The sequence below is a fragment of the Microtus pennsylvanicus genome, chromosome 5 (assembly GCF_037038515.1).
Source record: "Microtus pennsylvanicus isolate mMicPen1 chromosome 5, mMicPen1.hap1, whole genome shotgun sequence".
Lineage (NCBI taxonomy): Eukaryota > Metazoa > Chordata > Mammalia > Rodentia > Cricetidae > Microtus > Microtus pennsylvanicus.
The window spans coordinates 138,563,942-138,581,287 of record NC_134583.1 but is presented as its reverse complement, the minus strand read 5'-3'; the positions used below and the strand labels follow the sequence as shown (position 1 = coordinate 138,581,287).

Below are 17,346 nucleotides of genomic sequence, written 5' to 3'. Positions count from 1 at the left end.
CCCTATAAAAGATTAGCCAGCACAGATCGTGATGGGACACTCGGGAGGCTGAGGAAGAATGAATGCCAATTGTTGGAGGCCAGATTGGGCTACAGAGTGGGACTTTTTTTTTTTCTTTAAAAAACAACAACAAAAAAAGGCTGATGCACATAACCACTGCCCGCAGGGTTCGGGTACCAAATCAGAGAACGCGGGCGTGTGTAGACCAGTCCTCTATGACGTAATGCAAGCGGGGGCGGGGCCGGCGGATGCTGGTCTAGCCACCTGGCCTAGGCAGAGCCCGGGAGGTGGCAGCTGGGTCCCTCGCGCGCGGAGTGGGACCCATAGCTCCCGCCCCCTTTCCGCCCAGCTTTTCCTGGGCCGGTCCCTCGCACCACGTGTCTTCCTGGCCGCTCCCCCCCCCCCCCAGAGCTCTTCCCAGGCTCCTGCGGAAGCTGCTGTAAAATGTCGTGACGGACGTCGCCGCTTTGCGGCCGTCTCTGTGAGAAGCCGAGCCCGGGAGTGCCCACCGCAGTTAGCGGTTCCTTGAGCGGAGTCCTGAGCGAGGGCGAAAGCACTCGGGCGCGCGCTCCTGGCCTGTCCGCCGCGCCCGCGAGGGCTCCGGGCGATGTGAACTCGAGGCGGCTGCTGTGCTCCCGGGCCTCGGGGAGGCAGGTGCTTGGGAGGCCGCCGGGAGGCCCGGCAGGATGGAGGAGAGCATGGAGGAGGAGGAGATGCTCAGCTATGAGGCGATGATGGACGACCAGAACCACAACAACTGGGAGGCCGCCGCGGACAACTTCCGGCAGCCGCCACCGCCACCGCCACCGCTACCGCTACCGCCCTCGTCGTCCATCCAGGATCCCGGCCGAGAAGCCCCGGGGGGGCAGCTGCTGGCTATGCCCGTGGGTTCCGTGGACGGGAAGGACCCTAAGGAGGGGCTCCCGCTGGGGCCTCCGCCCTTGCCGGAGCCCAACGGGGTGATCATGATGTTGAAGAGCTGCGACACTGCTGCCGCGGTGACCAAGGCGGCCTCCGCCCCCACCCCCAGCTCCACCATCAACATCAACACCTCCACTTCCAAGTTCCGTGAGTCTGGCCTTTTCCCCGTAGCCTCGGCTGCTCCTCCACTTGGGCTCGCCGAATCCCCCCGCCCTGGGAGCAGCTCCACTTCCTTTGTTCCAGGCCTAGGTCTCTCTCTCCCCTCTTACCTCCCACCCTCGTTCGGTGTCTGCAGCCGGTGTCTGGCCGACCAGCCCGGGCTGCTCGTTTACCTTCGCCCGCAGCCCCAGATTATGCTTCAGACAAGATCTTTATTACGCCTGATCATCTCTCAACATTAGTAAGCTCTTTTTCTCACGCGTCCCCTTCAAAGTTTCACCTTACAAGGCGAGGAGGGGGGAAGAATAAGGCGGTTTTGAATTTCGTTAGCAAGAATTCTTTTTGGTAACCAGAAAGCAAAGACATTTGACAGCCTGTGTTCTTGTATACTTAGCCGCTGTACTTTAAGCAAATCAGGAATCGGAACGTTGTCTTTTTAGGTTAGTACTTTGTTCTCTGCTCTGTGCATTTTTTGCATCCTCTCACGAAACTCTGAGTTGTTTCTTTATGCAGCGGGAACTGCTGCCACTGTTTTGAAGCTGATGTATAAAAATTACGTTTCAGAGAAGCCTTTCAAGTGACCATACCTAGGGCCCTGCCGCTTGTTGAGCTTTTTAGCGCTCTGCCTTAACATTCAGTTGCAGGCGGAAGACAAAAAGTAATTCGAAAACATTTACAGTCTGGTGGTGCGCTTCCACAGCTAGGGAAAGAACCAGAAAGTGTTGTTTTAACCCCGGGAGATGGTGTGGTAAAAGGAACGTGACCACTAGTGGTAGCCAGGGCCTTGTTAACTGCAAGTTTAAAATGACATCTGGTAATGCAACTGGAGATTTTATTTATAGTTATCAATTTTATTAAGCTATAACAGTAATTGCCCACCTAATTATGAAGAGAAAATTATTTGTCCTGATGCTTATGTGTAGTCACAACCTTAGAAAAAAATTTTTTTTATGGAAATAGCACACCACCTTACATGCCTTCAAGATAACTGCTTTAGGCAAAGGCATGTGTGTAGGTGTGGATAGGAAGCTTTGTTCCCTGTTATGCATAGACGGAACTATCATTTATTTAATATAGTTTTTTTTTTTTTTTTTTTTTTTTTTTTTTTTTTTTGTTTTTCGAGACAGGGTTTCTCTGTGGCTTTGGAGCCTGTCCTGGAACTAGCTCTTGTAGACCAGGCTGGCCTCGAACTCACAGAGATCCGCCTGCCTCTGCCTCCCGAGTGCTGGGATTAAAGGCGTGCGCCACCATCGCCCGGCTAATATAGTTTTTATTTGTTGAAGGTTGCGTTGTGAAAATAGACCTTATAGTGGCGGTGTGGTTTACCTTAAATGCTGAAGAAGTTTGTGTTAATGGTTAAGTAAACTTTCTTTGATGGGTTAAGAAATGAACATAAAGAACAGAAGTCATCAGCCAAGCTGAGAGCAAAAGAACTTGCCAAACCAAAAGATTATCCCTTGAAAAGATGAATAAATTTGGGGTGTTGGGGATGCAGCTGGGTTGATGAGTGCTTGCCTAGCGTCCTGGAAGCCCTGAGTTTGATTCCAGTGCCTTATAAAACTTAACATGGTGACTAACAATTACAATCCCAGCATTTTGGAGGTAGAGCCATGAGGATCAAGAATTTCATTTTCCTCGGCTGTGTATGCTGTTCAAGGCCAGCTTGTGAAATATGAGATCTTGTTAGAAAACAAAAAGGTTAGTAAGCTATGCAGGCCTGTTAAAGATTGGTCCAGGGCAAAATTTGCAAATAAATGAAAAAATTAAAATAGAACATTAAATTTTTAAAAAGCTAATATATGGCAATAAATTTGAGAAGGTAGATGAAGAAATCTATGATTGTTAGGGAACTATTAACTCGAAACAGTTATCAGTAGAAAATGTGGACTATGCTTAGACTTTTAGTAGTAGTGATGAGGGCTTTCCCTTCCAAGTCTCTTGGTTCAGTACTCAATAACCTTTCCTTTTTATAAGTTCTGGAACATAGGGCACAAAAGCAAGGCAAAGCCAAAACTCCCAAGGCCATTTTATGGGGATAGTGGAATCTTGATTCTAAAACTAGAAAAGATTATATATAGGTGTGGTTCACCTATTAGTGTAGAAATGAAATCCTATATCCCATTAGCTTGTCAGACCTAGCCATGTCAAAAGAATCATGATTCACAGTTTGTTCCAGTTTTTTTCCAGTGTCGATATATTAGTGTAATTTATTTCAGCAGATTAAAAACACATGATTTGATCATTTTTTTATGTCAGCCGGCCAGTACCAGTTTTTTTTTTTAATGATAAAAATTTAGTAAGGCAAAGAGTGCAGGATAACTATATAAAAGTCATTACCAGACCTGTAGCTAATAGAATAATGGAGAAATTTTCAATATATTCGTTATAAGATGGTAACCAGTCATAGATACCCCTTATTTCTATTACTGTTTAATATGTTAAGAAAAATCCTGGTTGCTGGCCTGATGGCTCACACCTTTAAACCTTCTCATGGGAATCTTATGAATTCCAGGTCAGCCAAGGTGATATAGTGTGAGACCCTGTCTCACAAAACAAAAACAAACCCTTTAGAACTTGGCAGTAATAGCTTTGAAACCTTGAGAAACTCAGTTGAAGACCAGCCTGGAAAAGTTAGTATTTATACTAGTAGCAATATACCAAAAATGGATGCCTATGTAACAGTCACAAAATTATGGTGTCTATATTTAAAATAATGCAAGAATACACAGACTTTTAAGGAAAGACAGGGAAACTTTACTAAGGAACTAAGGTGGACTCTAGTTAAACGGCTCAAATTTCCATGCTCTTGGATCAAATTATTTTAAGAATTCCCTTTTGTCTCCATTTTAATCTAGAAATTCAATTTAAATATCACCAACATTATGTTTGATTTGTTTGACAAACTCAGTAACCTAAACCAGATTTTTGTTTCTCTGGTGCTTCTGGACAGCACTGGCTGGTCTCCATGTTGTCTTGTCAGTCATAAAGTTTGTCCTGACAGAGTAGACAGTAGTAGGCTTGCTGTGTCCCTTATTTACACGGTTTGGCGCTTTCCAGTGATTTCTGGTCTTTCTTACAGTTGTGTGAGACTGTTCAGATCTGCTGCTCATTTCTTGGGTTGTTTGTTTTGTTGTGTTTAAAGACACTCTTGTGAACTTTGAGTGCATGTTTGTCAGATAACCTGCACTCTGAATGCCCTCTCCCCTACGCGTTTCTTTTAGTGTTTTCTGAAGAGTAGTAGTTTTAGTTTTGATGTTAACTGATTTTTTTTATCAGTGTTCTCTTCTATGGCCTAATTTTTTTTTTTTTTTGTATCCTAAGAATATTTATGTAATCCAGAGTCAGGAAGAGTTTCTCCTAGAAGTTTTGTGGGTTTAATTTCTAATCTGTGGTCTGAATTAGGAGTTGATATGTATGTGCAGTGTGAGATTGACATTTTTCCCCATATATATGTCCAGTTCTGTCAGCAATATTTGTTGAAAAATTACCCCTGCTGTTTTTGGCAGTTTTGTAAGAAAGTAACTGACTGTATATGTATAGATTTCAGTTCTGTCCATTAATCCCCTTATGGTATATCATTTTCAGGACTGCTGTGTCCTGGACCATGGGTGTTTCATCATGATGGAATGAATGCCTGTCTTTATCCCTGTAGTGTCTGATATCTGAGATGTTCAGGTTCATTGTATGCTGTGTCTTTTCCAGTTCATTTGTTTTTAAATTAAAGTGCATTTTTTTGTGTACAACATGTGCTGTAGGAATTCCTACAGCCAGTAGCTTTTAAGTTACCCGCCCACTTGGGCGTGGCCTCTTATACTAGTTAGGCCGATGTAAAGATTTATTTGTGGCAACCTCTGTCCGCCTGTGTTTCCTTCCTTTCTTTTTCCCTTTCCCTTCCCTCCCCCTCCTCTCCCCCTTCTGTTTTCATACTTTTATTTCCTTCTGGTTTTTTTGAGACATTTTTTGTTTGTAACTCTGACTGTCCTGAAATTTGTAGACCTTGAACTCAAAGATCTGCCTGTGCCTTTGAGATTAAAGGCATGGACCTCCAGCCTCTAAACCTTGTTGAAGAAGGCTATTCACATTTACTGTAAGGTTGAAGTCCATTGTCTATTTTCTTTCTTTTACTTGTTTTTAATCATTTGATTGTGTGTGTGTGTGTGTGTGTGTGTGTGTGTGTGTGTGTATACATTGTGGTTTTTGTTTGTTTGTTTTCGTGGCTTGCCTTAAACTTAATCTTCTAGCTGAGGATGACCTTGAATTGCTTGCTGATTCTCCAGTCTTAGGAAAGGCATATCTAAGTGTTTTGCTCAGTTTTGATGAAATTTGTCTTCAGTTTGGCTTATCACTGACCTTTTTTGTTCTTTAGTGATCATTCTAAGAGTTGCACTGTGAAAATCTAACTTGAGTAAAGCATAGTCTTTTCATAGACTACCTCACATGTGTTAGAGTAAGTGTGGCCTTGTTAGGATTGTGTCAGTGGCAAAAGCCTAGGCCAGACAAGCCTTTGTCTCTGCTGGTAGATCAGGATGTAGCTTTCAACTAGTTCAAGTAGTTTCAATCCAATGCCGTACCTGCATCCATGCTCTCCACCATGGTGACAATGGGCTAAGCCCCTGAAACTGTAAGCAAGCCCCCCATTAAATGCTTTCCTTTATAAGGATTGCTGGATCATGGTGTCACTTCACAGCAGTAGAACAAAGATTAAGACAACTGGGAAAGAAATCTTTTATATTATTGTGTTTCTCTTCTTTAGTTCTGGACTTCCATAAAAACTTTTCCTTTTTTTATTTCGTTGTTGTTATTATTATTATTATTGCTTTGTTTTGTTTTTTGAAGTAGGGTTTCTCTGTGTAGTCCTGGACACCCTGGAACTCGCTTTGTGTGGATCAGGCTAGCCTTGAACTCAAGAGATTCTCCTACCTTTGCCTCCTAAGTGCTGGGATTAACCACCGACTGGCTTGTTAATGTTTTTTTAGATTTGGTTCTGTTGACCTTGGATTTAGTCAGCCTTTGCTTGTCTGTAGAAGTCTTTGTTTTCTAAGAGTACTTTTTACTGGCTATAGAATTTTATATTATAACCCCTTTCCTCCCATTATTATTTTAAAAGCTGTCTTTCTATTTTCTCTCGACCTTCATTGTTTCTCTACAATTTTTATTCTTTGAGAATTTCATACATGCATTCAATGTATTTTTATCATTCACCTCCTGCTCCTTCCTCCTAACTACTTTCATCCACTTTCATATCCTCACCCCTTACCAACTTTATGTGTGGTTTTTTCATTACCCACCCAGGACAGTTCTTGGGGCTTTAAGCATATTGTCCACCCATTGTCAGCCTACCAGAGCTCACAGCCTTAAAGAACATTGACTGTGTCAGTACCGTCCACTAAGGTTGTGAGCCCCCTTCCTCCAGTGTCTGTTTCTTATCTTGATTGTCTGAATCGTCTTTGTTCCTTTCTTTATATTTCCCTTTTTTTCTGGCTACTTTTAATATATATTTTTTAATCTCTGATCCATTCTTTTGGCCCACTCCGTCTTTATATTGATTTTGTACCTGAGGATGACCTTGAATTTTTCATACTCCTGCCTCTACACTAGGAGGGCTGGGATTGTGCCCAGGTTATATCCGCTGATTATCCAACCCAGGGCTTTTGAAGCACTACAAGCTAAACCACCACATCCCTAGCGCTGCTTTATCTTTTTAAACATCAGCAGCTTGACTGTGATGTTTCTAGTTTTTCTAAAAGTGTTTGTCCTTGGTCTTTCTGAACTTCCTGGATTTAAGAGTTGTCAGATTATCTCCCCCACTCCCATCCCCTGTTCCCTCTGACAGATTGCTCTGTCTCATGAGTACTGTACTGAAGCACTGTTCACTTCCCTTTTTTTTTTGTTCTTCATACAAATATAGTTCCCTAAAAAGTGTGTGTGTGCTCCAGAGGATGATAACTTTATGGAATTATTTCTCTCCTGTTTCTATGTGGGTTCTGGAGACTGAATTTAGGGTGTCAGACTTGCAGGGCAAGTTTATTTGCTGAACTCTATGGTCAGCCCACAGATAGTTTTTATTGCTATGCATGCTCACTGATCTTTTCATTTTTAGTGTCTGATCTGCTTATACAGATTTACTTGGGAATTCTGACTGAGTGCACGCTGACATCAAGTCCAGATGTTGTTAATTGAGCGAATCCTAGGTGGTGATGAGTGGAGGGAGTCTTCAGTAACACGCCCATTCCCAGTGTATTCCCAGGTTTCTGCCAGTGTCAGGTGCTGCAGTTTTTATGGAAGGTTACCCACCTCTTTTTCATTACTCTTGGCACTTGCTTTTCTGTGAAGTCTGATTATAACTAGAGGCCTGGAGACATCATGGGCTCACTTCTCAGACTGATTGGCTTTCAACAAGTTTGCTTCATTCTGGGACTCAGGGTTCTGCTGTATCACTAGTATTGTACTTATTTTCCTTTAGACTTTGGATTCAATTCATATGGTAATTTCATGATATTAATGTCTTTCTGTCTGTAATTTTTTTTTTTTTTGTATGTCAGCTTAGTGCTGCTAATGGTTAGGAGATCTGTTATGGGTTTTGCAGAGGTCGCACATACTCTGAGACAAAATAAGCTAATGGTTAGGAGATCCGCTATGGGTTTTGCAGAGGTCGTACATGCTCTAAGACAAAATAAACTGGACATTCTCCTTGAGCCTACCACCGTCTTCCGATCAGATGTCGTAGTCCTTGTATTTCTCGTTCCCCACTACCTCAGCAGCCCACCAGATTGCTTTCTATAGAATTTTTTAAAAATATATCCACAGGTGATAATTTAACTCTTTGTGGCTGCATGCCATGTGCTGCTAGAGCTTTTTCTAAAATGGTAGCAAGACATTACTGCTGTGAAACTCAATTGTGAGAGGAAACCAAAGCTGGTTCTTTGAGCCAGTTTCCTCTGGGTAGCACCATTTACCAGTCACAGTTCAGTGCAGGAACTGTGGTGTCCACAGCAAGAGGGAATTGAGGACAGGAACTCAGGTGCTTTAGGAATATTTGGCAGTTTGGAAGGATGGAAGTCGGTGGCCATTCCAGAGAGTGGTCTGCTGTCCTTGTCACCTTTTTACACCAGCTTTGTAACCTGTCTCATCCCGAGGTTAGTGATCAAGTCCTGGAATTTGGAGTTTGTTAGTGTCTACAGAAAGATCAGCAGTACTGCAAGGCCCTTGGCTTTGATTTGGCCTTCCAGATTGCGCTAAAGTGTGTTCTCTTGGCAGAACCTAATTTGGAAAGTGTAACTTTTTGTTTAACTTTCCATTTAAAATTAATGAGTTTTCTTATGAAAATAACCTCCAAATCTCAGAGGCTTACATAATATAACAAAGGGTTTTTGTTGTTTTGTTTATATCTCTCTTTTTCTTGCTCATGTTATGTTTAATAGGTTTTCTGTGTAATGTGATAATAGGTTTCTCTGCTGACACAGAAAGCCAGATCAAGCCGAGTTGAAAAAGCAAAAGAACATGTTTATTTGAGCAAAACAACTCCTGGGTGAGTTCTCCGGCCCCAGAGATTGGAGCCAGAGAGGTCACGTGACCGAACTAAAGCAAGGAGCATATATACCCTGTAAGTGAGGGGGTGGTGATATGCTGAGTTTGTGCCCAAGTATGGTTAAAAACTGACCGCTTTAGTCGGGGTCTTGGCCTACTGGCAACTTCAGCAGAGGAAATAGCTGCCTGAGATTTTCTGAGAGAGTGGGGTGTGGAGAGAGAGGAATGGGGCTTTCAGATCAAGGAGGAGCGAGCTGGAGGTTCCAGCTGAGCAGTATAAATGGCTGAGATTTGCTGCAGCCCTTCATATGTCATTTTATTGAGAAGAGCTTACTTTAGATCCTATTTTGTTTTGTAGAGACAAAGGGGGGACAGAAAAACAAGTTTTTTAAAGATGCTTTTCTGTTTAGATTAGCCTGTGTGATGTAGCACATCTGTAATGGCACATTTTATGATACAAGCTAAAGTAATCAGAGGGGAAGGAGCCTCAGTTGAGGAAATGCCTCTAGGAGATCCATTTTTTCCTCTAGTGATCACTGGGGGAGGGCCCAGCCCATTGTGAGTGGTGCCATCTCTGGGCTGGTAGCCCTAGGTTCTATAAGAAAGCAGACTGAGCAAGCCAAGGGAAGCAAACCAGTAAAGAGCATTCTTCCAGGATCCTGCCTTGTTTGAGTTCCAGTCCTGACTTATTTCAGTGGTGAACAGCAATGTCGAAGTGTTAAGCTGACTAAACTTTCCTCCCCTACTTGCTTTGTGGTTGTTGTAAAGCAGCAGAAGAAAGACCTCGGCTGGCTAAGGGGCCACACAGCACATGAGAGCCCACAGCAGGTGAGGAGCAGACACACCATGCAGGCAGAGCTTATGTATGTGGGAGTTTTATTGAGATAAAGGGAGTGGGGGAGGTAAGAGAGGAAGAGGAAGAGGAAAAAGAGGCAAGGATTAGCCTACCTATTCAGAAGAGCGGTGGAAAGAGAAAGCAGGAATGGGCAGAGCTGGTCTCTTAAAGGGACCTTTTGCACCTGTGTATATACATAGTGACGTAGCAGTCATAGGACCCTGGACTGACCAGGGTACTGCCTAGGTTCATCCTGCCAGGTGACAGGAGCCAGCATAATGCCTGAATCCTAACAGTGGTAATGGTGTTTTGTGGCAGCAGTAGAATTCCATAGTAAGACTCTATCAGAATGCCTACACCTGCTCACATTCCATAGATGTTAAATAGAGTAGTTCCGGAATATATTAGGAAGCATGATGAACTAGGGTATGCTGGGACAAATAATAACTGAATGATGGCTAAATGAGTGGAAGGGTCTTCCTGTAACTGATGCTGATGTGTCCAGGTATAAAGAGACTGTGTGGTATGGTGTGGGTATAGGTGCATGTGCACACGCACACATATGAGAGTGTGTAGTTGTCAGACGGCAACCGTGGGCATCTTTGATCTGAGGAGACTTAGCAATCCACATCACTAATAATTCTTGTCCCTAAGTGAGAAGGCAATTTATAATACTTCATATTGAACCTAATGAAATACTTTTTTTTCTAGTATTAAGTAAAATTTAACTTTTGAATTGATGAAAAGTATTAACTGATTTTTCTAAATTTTAAATTTGTCCTTTGGTTTTCAGGGCCTGTCTTCCAGTTTGCAAATGGGTTGATGGACTCCGAATGTGGTGTGTGACTTGTCACCTTCTAGCTTACTGGCTTTGTTTGGCAAGCATTATTACATGAATGTGATCCATTAGCTGAACTGCAGGATATTATTGGGGCTCTTCCTTTGCCATGTTGCTTTTTATTTTTACAAACTGGTATCACATAAAATGTCATTGATAAAGAGAAACCTGCTTTTGATTTGTATGATAAAGCTTAGTTTCAAATCTCTGAAGAAAACAGTTTACTTCTTTTGTAAAGTACCTGAGCTTTAAACCATGCACATTGCACTGTAGGTTGTTAGGCACTTTGTGAAGTTTGTTTTTCTTAGCCTTTTGTAGTGTGTCTTAGAACTATAAACTGGTTTCGTGTCTCATTCTGGTGTTGGTGACATGTGGCTGTTAGCCTCTGTGGGTTTATATTACCTAGTTTCAGATGTGGTGATTAGACATCTGAATGGTATTTTATTCAGCAAGTGTTTCTTTATGCAAAGTAGTGTTTCAGCTTCTGATAATGAGCGCATGGAATGAGACAAAATTAATGTGAGATGATGAACAGACATAATGCTGGTGCTTTATGACCAGATGCTAGTGTTGCGTACATACTTGATAGCATGGGGAGGAAGGAGAGGGAGGGAGAACTCAGATGTGACCCATGATTATTTTGGGAGCACAGGGTGTAAGGATGGAATGGCACAATTAGACGTGAATAGATAGATGTGGTTGGACAGGAAGGGACTCCTCCACTCAATGTTAAGGGAGTATGTGCCTTGGTTAAGTTGTGTCTTAATGTGAGTGGAGAGAGACAATGACCATTTTGAAGCTGTAATAATTGTAGACAAGAGGTGGAGCCTGGACAATTAAAGCTTTGGAGTAGGGGTTTTCAGATGTTTAGAGGTCTTTAGGGATTGAAGTCTATAGAATTTTGGGTTGAGCAAGAGAGGATGAATGGTTTGAACTCCTGAACTTTTTTATCTCTCCCACCTTAGAATATTGGAACTCCTAAAACAGTAGTTTCATCAAAAAACTTTGCTGTTATTAAAATAATACAAATTGGGAGGGGCGGTAAAGATGGCTCAGTGGTTAAGAGCACTTGCTGCTCTCATAGAAGACATGATAGTCACTGAAGGACCAAAAATGTACATAGATACATTCTCTTTGATCTGGAACTTTGACATGCTTTTGTTGAACATACTCTATTTTATTTTATTATTTTATTTTATTTGACAGGCTCTCACTGTAGCCCTGGCTGGCCTAGAAGTTCCTGAGAGCTGCTTGCCTTTCCCTTTTAAGTGCTGGAATTAAAAGCATATGCTAACATGGGCGGCTTGAACATATTCTTAAAACCTGTCAACAGCGTCATTCCATTAACTTGGTCTTTGCTTATGAAATTATCAGTCCTCTTTTTCCTTTTGGTTCCTTAAGGCTAAGGCATACTTGTCACTCAGCAGCTTCTCAAGTATTATAGTGGCCACATCCACTCTCTCTGCCTTTCTCCTCTCCCCGTTCCCTCTTTAGTTTTGGTGGTGGTGGAAATCAAACTTAGGATCCCTACATGCCAGACAAGGGCTCTGCTGCTCAGTTACACCCTCAGCCTCTATGATTGCATCTACATTTTTCGTTGGTATATTCCTGTCTGGGTATGTATGCATATTTGAAGAAGTCTTCTAGTAGGTTCCTGATAAGAATGTTAGATCTTGCCTAGCTAAAAAAAAGGGGGGGGGGCTGCATTCATACTTACCTAATTGATAGTTGAGATGGAGAATCCCTCCCGCCCTCATCCCCCAACAAGTCTCTTACTATGTAGCTCTGACTGTTCTGAAACTCTTTGTGTAGACCAGATTGGCCTCAAACTCATAGAAATCTGCCTGCCTCTGTTTTCCTGAGTGTTGGGATTAAAGGCGTGTACCACAGGAAATCTTGACTGAATTTTTTCCTAGAACTTTTAAAGTGTTCCATCTTTGACTTCAAGCTTGCTATCTACATTGAATGATATCAAATGCTACTTTGACTTTCATTTTTGAGGGAGCTTATGGGATACTTTATGTTGTAATATGTCAGTATCTGTTTGCCTTTACATTTTTCCTGTTCTCTTTCATTCTCTTGAATTATTAGTAGTCATGTAGAATTTCCAGTTTTTCTGTCAGTTAGCTAGGTTTTATCTTCTATTTCTCTTAATGGTCTGGGAAAGTTCCCTGATGATTTCTTTATCTCTCTATTAGATTTTGGCTGTATTTTTAACTTTAGAAGCACCTGGATTGCTTCTATGCTAAGACAGTTTTTAATTGTATCTTATTTTTTTAAATAACACTCCCTGTGTGTGTGTTTGTGTTAGCATGGTAACATGTGGGAGGTCAGAGGACGACTTACAGGAATTGTTTTTCTCCTTTTACCAGGTAGATTCCAGGATTGGACTCAGGCCCTTAGGCTTGTTGGTAAGCACTTTGAGCCATTTACCAGCTCTAATTGTATCCTTTTGAGAATAGTAATTCTAGACTTTTAAAAAATGATTTCTTCTATCCTTTGAATTACCTTTGTTCTTAAGTTTGTCCTTTTTTTGTTTTGTTCATGTCTGAAATTTGATCATCCTTTACTGTCTATTCATATTTAAAATTGAAAGAGACTTTAGCAGGTCTCTGAAGGGTTCCTTGCTAAGCTGTTAAGTGTTGACTTCACTTTAGGTTGATTGGATGGAGAACTGCTGTTGAAGAACTGCCAGGTGCTAGTGCATGAGTGTCTTTCTCTGGGATGCTCGGTTTCCAAGAGAAGGATCTTCATCCTGAGGAGGGAGGGGGGATGAATGGAGCAGGAAGAAGTATATTTCTCCTGGTTGGACTTGAACATTCCTTTTACTCTGGGGCTTTATAAATAGTTACTGTGCTTTCGTTTCCCAGCTGCCCAGCTCCAAATAATCACACAGAAACTATATTAATTACAACACTGTTTGATCAATGGTTTAGGCATATTCTTAGCTAGCTCTTACATCTTAATTTAACCCATTTATATTAATCTATGCATCACCACAAGGCTGTAGCTTACTGATAATGTTCTGGCATCTCCTTCAGTGGCTACATGATGTCTGTCCTCAACTCCAACTTCTCTCTCTCTCTCTCTCTCTCTCTCTCTCTCTCTCTCTCTCTCTCTCTCTGGACTTCCTGCCTAGTTTAATCTGCTAAGCCATTGGCCGAAACAGTTTTATTCATCAACCAATAAAGCAGCACACACACACACATATATATATATATATATATATAAAGACATCCGACATCAGGGCTTCACCTCAACACCTGTCTTTGTTTCATCTTCAGAATTCAGACATTTTTGGTTTTAGTGTTAAGGAGTGATCACCCTGTTGAAATGTTAGGAGACAATTAAGAATTTTAAATTAGTGAGATACTTGTAGTTAGTGTAGTTGAGAACAGATTTCCTATTTTAAATACTTTTTTTACTTTGGTGAGAGTTTGAATTAGATGGAGTTGGTACCATATAGATGTCATGATAACCCTAACCATTTCATACATGTGCTGTCATGATGGGCTTTTGTACACAGCTGTGTCTCAAGTTGAAATGTGATGGTAGAATTGTAGAGCAGTGTTGTGCAGGACACACACAACACTGTTCTGTAGGAACAGAGTGTTGGTTTCTTAACCTATCTTTTGTTGGGGGCATCTGTACTCTCCTAGTCTATTCCTCTTGCAGAAATGGGTTCTAAGCAATAGAACAGAAATGCTATTTACAACCTTCCAGTGTCGGGAAGAGCATTTCACATGAAGCTAACTTGCTGCAGCCTTATCTAGACCAGTGTATCTTTGTGGACAGTTGAGTAGGGTAGAACACCCAAGGAATGTATTAATGAGGACCTTAATAAAAACTAGATGCCAGTGTTATCTGGTAATATGTTTATGTGAAAATAGCTTCAGAACCTATGGGAAGAGTGATTTTATAAGTATCCACAGTCGACATTTTAAGTTCTCAATAGTGTCTCCAAATCCCCAAACTTAGAAGTCCCCAAATACCCAAAGCCTTTTCATAGAATTTGTTTGGGTAGAAAGAAATGCAGCTACACTAGATACAGATAGCTGCTCTCCTCTACTGGCAAATCAAAACATCACCAAGTCGGTGGCTCAGAGTTAGACTTTTCTCTCCTCACGAACAGACTATTTACAATGGATAATTTTGTTTTTAAACTGGCCAGTTCTAGTAACAACTAAGTGTTACGGTTCTGTGTCAAGTTATTTTCTTTTGGGTTTTTTTTTTTTTTTTTTTTTTTTTTTTTTTTTTTTTTGGTTTTTCGAGACAGGGTTTCTCTGTGGCTTTGGAGCCTGTCCTGGAACTAGCTCTGGTCTCGAACTCACAGAGATCCGCCTACCTCTGCCTCCCGAGTGCTGGGATTAAAGGCGTGCGCCACCATCGCCCGGCTTCTTTTTGTTTTGAGATGATCCTTCTGCCTGTTTCTGGAGTGCTGAAGTCGGAGGAATTCACCTCCACATCCAGTTAATGCTTTCTGAGATGCTGAGGATCAAACCTAGGGCTTTATGCCTGCCTGGCAAGTTTCTGCCAGCTAACTAAGCTACACCCTAGCAAAATTATTTCCCTTTACAACTAGGGTTTTGCTTCTTAAATACTCCCATTCGTTTATTAGAATACATCATCTTGTTTTTGTTCTGACCGTCTGTTCCTCTTATTCCCAAGGACTTCTTTCCCACTCTGAAAGTGTAATTTTTGGCCGTCAGCTCCTCTGTCCGGTACTTTAATGAGTTCAGTCAACCCCTTTTGATGGAGGGAGCAGAATGCTGTGCCTGATACTGTGTTTTGAGTAATGCCATTAACTGGCCTGTTACTGAGATGAGCAAACTGTGATAACAGGTGGCTTTTTTTTTTTTAAAGAAACATCCACTTTCTCCCTGGCCCATTTCACCTGATTTGTAAACAGAGTTTTCTTTGGGCTGCCAGCTCACAAACAAACCAGAGACTTACTATTAATTATGAAAGCTCAGCCTTAGCTTAGGCTTGTTCCTAACTAGTTCTTTTAACTTAAATTAACCTGTATCTTTTAATCTATGTTCTTTTATGAGGCTTGGTTACCTTCATTCTTACTGCCCATCCTGTGCCCTCTGTGTCTGCCTGGCAACTCTGCCTTCTTCCTAGAATCCTCTGTGTTCCTGGTAATTCTGCCTAACCTCTTCCTGCTTACTGTCCATTTAGTTCTTTATTAAATCAGTCACAGTGACACATCTTCACACAGTGTGCAAATATGCCACAAAATTCCCCCTTTGTTTAAATAAAAAGCAAAGGTTTTAATTCTAATAGAGTAAAATTACATACAATAGGAAAAATTTTCAAGTAAGAATTATGTTCACAATGTCCAGTCCATTTGTTTTTGGCAAATTCAGAGAAAATATTATCTATCATATCTTGGTAAGTCCAAAGTTTTGTACCTAATTTACTTTTCATCATAACTAAGAAAAACTATAACATAACTATCTAATCTTCAACCCCATCAGAGACCTGGGAAGGATATAATATTATCTGAGTAAACAGGAAGTTCAGAGCAAGCAACTTCCAAAACTAAGAAACGACAGACATCTGGCTGTCTGGACAGTCACCCCAGGGTTCCTCTGTAATGATGGGGCATCCAACTTTGGCCTATGGGCCTAATAGCTAACAGACTTTTATATGAAGCGGGAATTTTGAAGGGCTGTCCTACCTTGTCTAGGCAAAATTTGGCAGTTGCTTTTTTTGTGTCCTGCTTGTCCAATTTGAACACTATACTGTCAGCAGTCAAGGTGAAGGTAGTTTCTTTTCCAAATGACTGGCTTTGTCACAACAAAAGCAAGCTATATAGAGGTTCTTCGATACCCATCATCTTTTTTTGTAGTAAATTAGTACTGCCAGGAGCAGATGTGTGTCTCTGTCACAAATAGCCTTAGTGTACCTAATCCTTAGTTTGTTGTGGAAGGCTGCTTGTTCATTTGCGGCTGCCCAGACCACAAAATAATGACTCAGAAACTATATTATTTAAGCCACTGCTTGGCCAATCACTTAAGTGTATTGCTAGCTAGTTCCTAGATCTTTAGTTAACCCATTTAAATTAATCTGTTTATTGCCACGTGGCTGTGGCTTACCCGGTAAAGTTCCATACAGCCTCTGTCTCCAGTGGGGCTACCTGGCTTCTCTTCGATTCCGCTTTCTTTTCTCCGAGCATTCAGTTTAGTTTCCCCTGCCTAGCTCTACTCTGCCCTATCACAAACGAAGGCAGTTTCTTTATTCATTAACCAATAAAAGCAACATATATACAGAAGGACTTCCTACACCAATAGTTAATTAAAAAACCAACTATGTTTCAGATGTAATTTAGTTTGCTAAGCTTGGCTTATTTTAAAATTGTCATTAGCAAGTCAGAGAATCAATACTATAAGCTAACTTTCTTAGCACTGGACTGAGCTCCCAAGGTCCCAATGAGGAGCAGAAGGAGGGAGAACATGAGCAAAGAAGTCGGGACCATGAGGGGTGCACCCACCCACTGAGACACTGGAGCTGATCTACTGGGAGCTCACCAAGGCCAGCTGAACTGTGACTGAAAAAGCATGGGTTAAAACTGGACTCTCTGAACATGGCGAACAATGAGGGCTGATGAGAAGCCAAGGACAATGGCACAGGGTTTTGATCCTACGCAATGTGCTGGCTTGGTGGGAGCCTAGCCAGTTTGGATGTTCACCTTCCTAGATATGGACAGAGGGGGGAGGACCTAGGACTTACCACAGGGCAGGGAACCCTGACTGCTCTTTGGACTGGAGAGGGAGGGGGAGAGAAGTGGTAGGAGGGGGAGAAGGATGGGAGGAGGGGGAGGGAAATGGGAGGCTGGGAGGAGGTGGAAACTTGTTTTTTTTTCTTCCTTTTCTCAATAAAAAAAAATAAAAAAAATAAGCTAACTTTCTTGATGGGGAATAGGGGTACCATGTGGAACTTTGATGAGTTTGCATGAAAGCACTTCTGCCTGCTCTTTCAATATTGTCTTTGATATATTTATACATTTCATTGACCACAGTGCAAAGATGACAGACCCCTTACTAGCAATCCAGAAAAGAAA

The 17,346-nt window shown here is 41.8% G+C and overlaps 1 protein-coding gene across 4 annotated transcripts in view; it reads left to right on the top strand.

The window, feature by feature from the left end:
• Positions 1-282: 282 nt before the first annotated feature.
• Cacul1 (CDK2 associated cullin domain 1) overlaps positions 283-17,346 on the top strand; it is a 52,327-nt gene continuing 35,263 nt past the window's right edge. Inside the window, exons 1-2 of one of the 4 annotated variants that reach the window (XM_075974565.1) lie at positions 459-1,068; positions 12,653-12,691. In XM_075974565.1, the coding sequence (XP_075830680.1) occupies positions 687-1,068; positions 12,653-12,691 (421 nt within the window). In that variant the 5' untranslated portion in view covers positions 459-686. Of the gene's footprint in view, positions 1,069-12,652; positions 12,692-17,346 lie in introns of all 4 variants that reach the window. The other 3 variants (XM_075974567.1, XM_075974566.1, XM_075974568.1) reach the window with 3 other exon arrangements.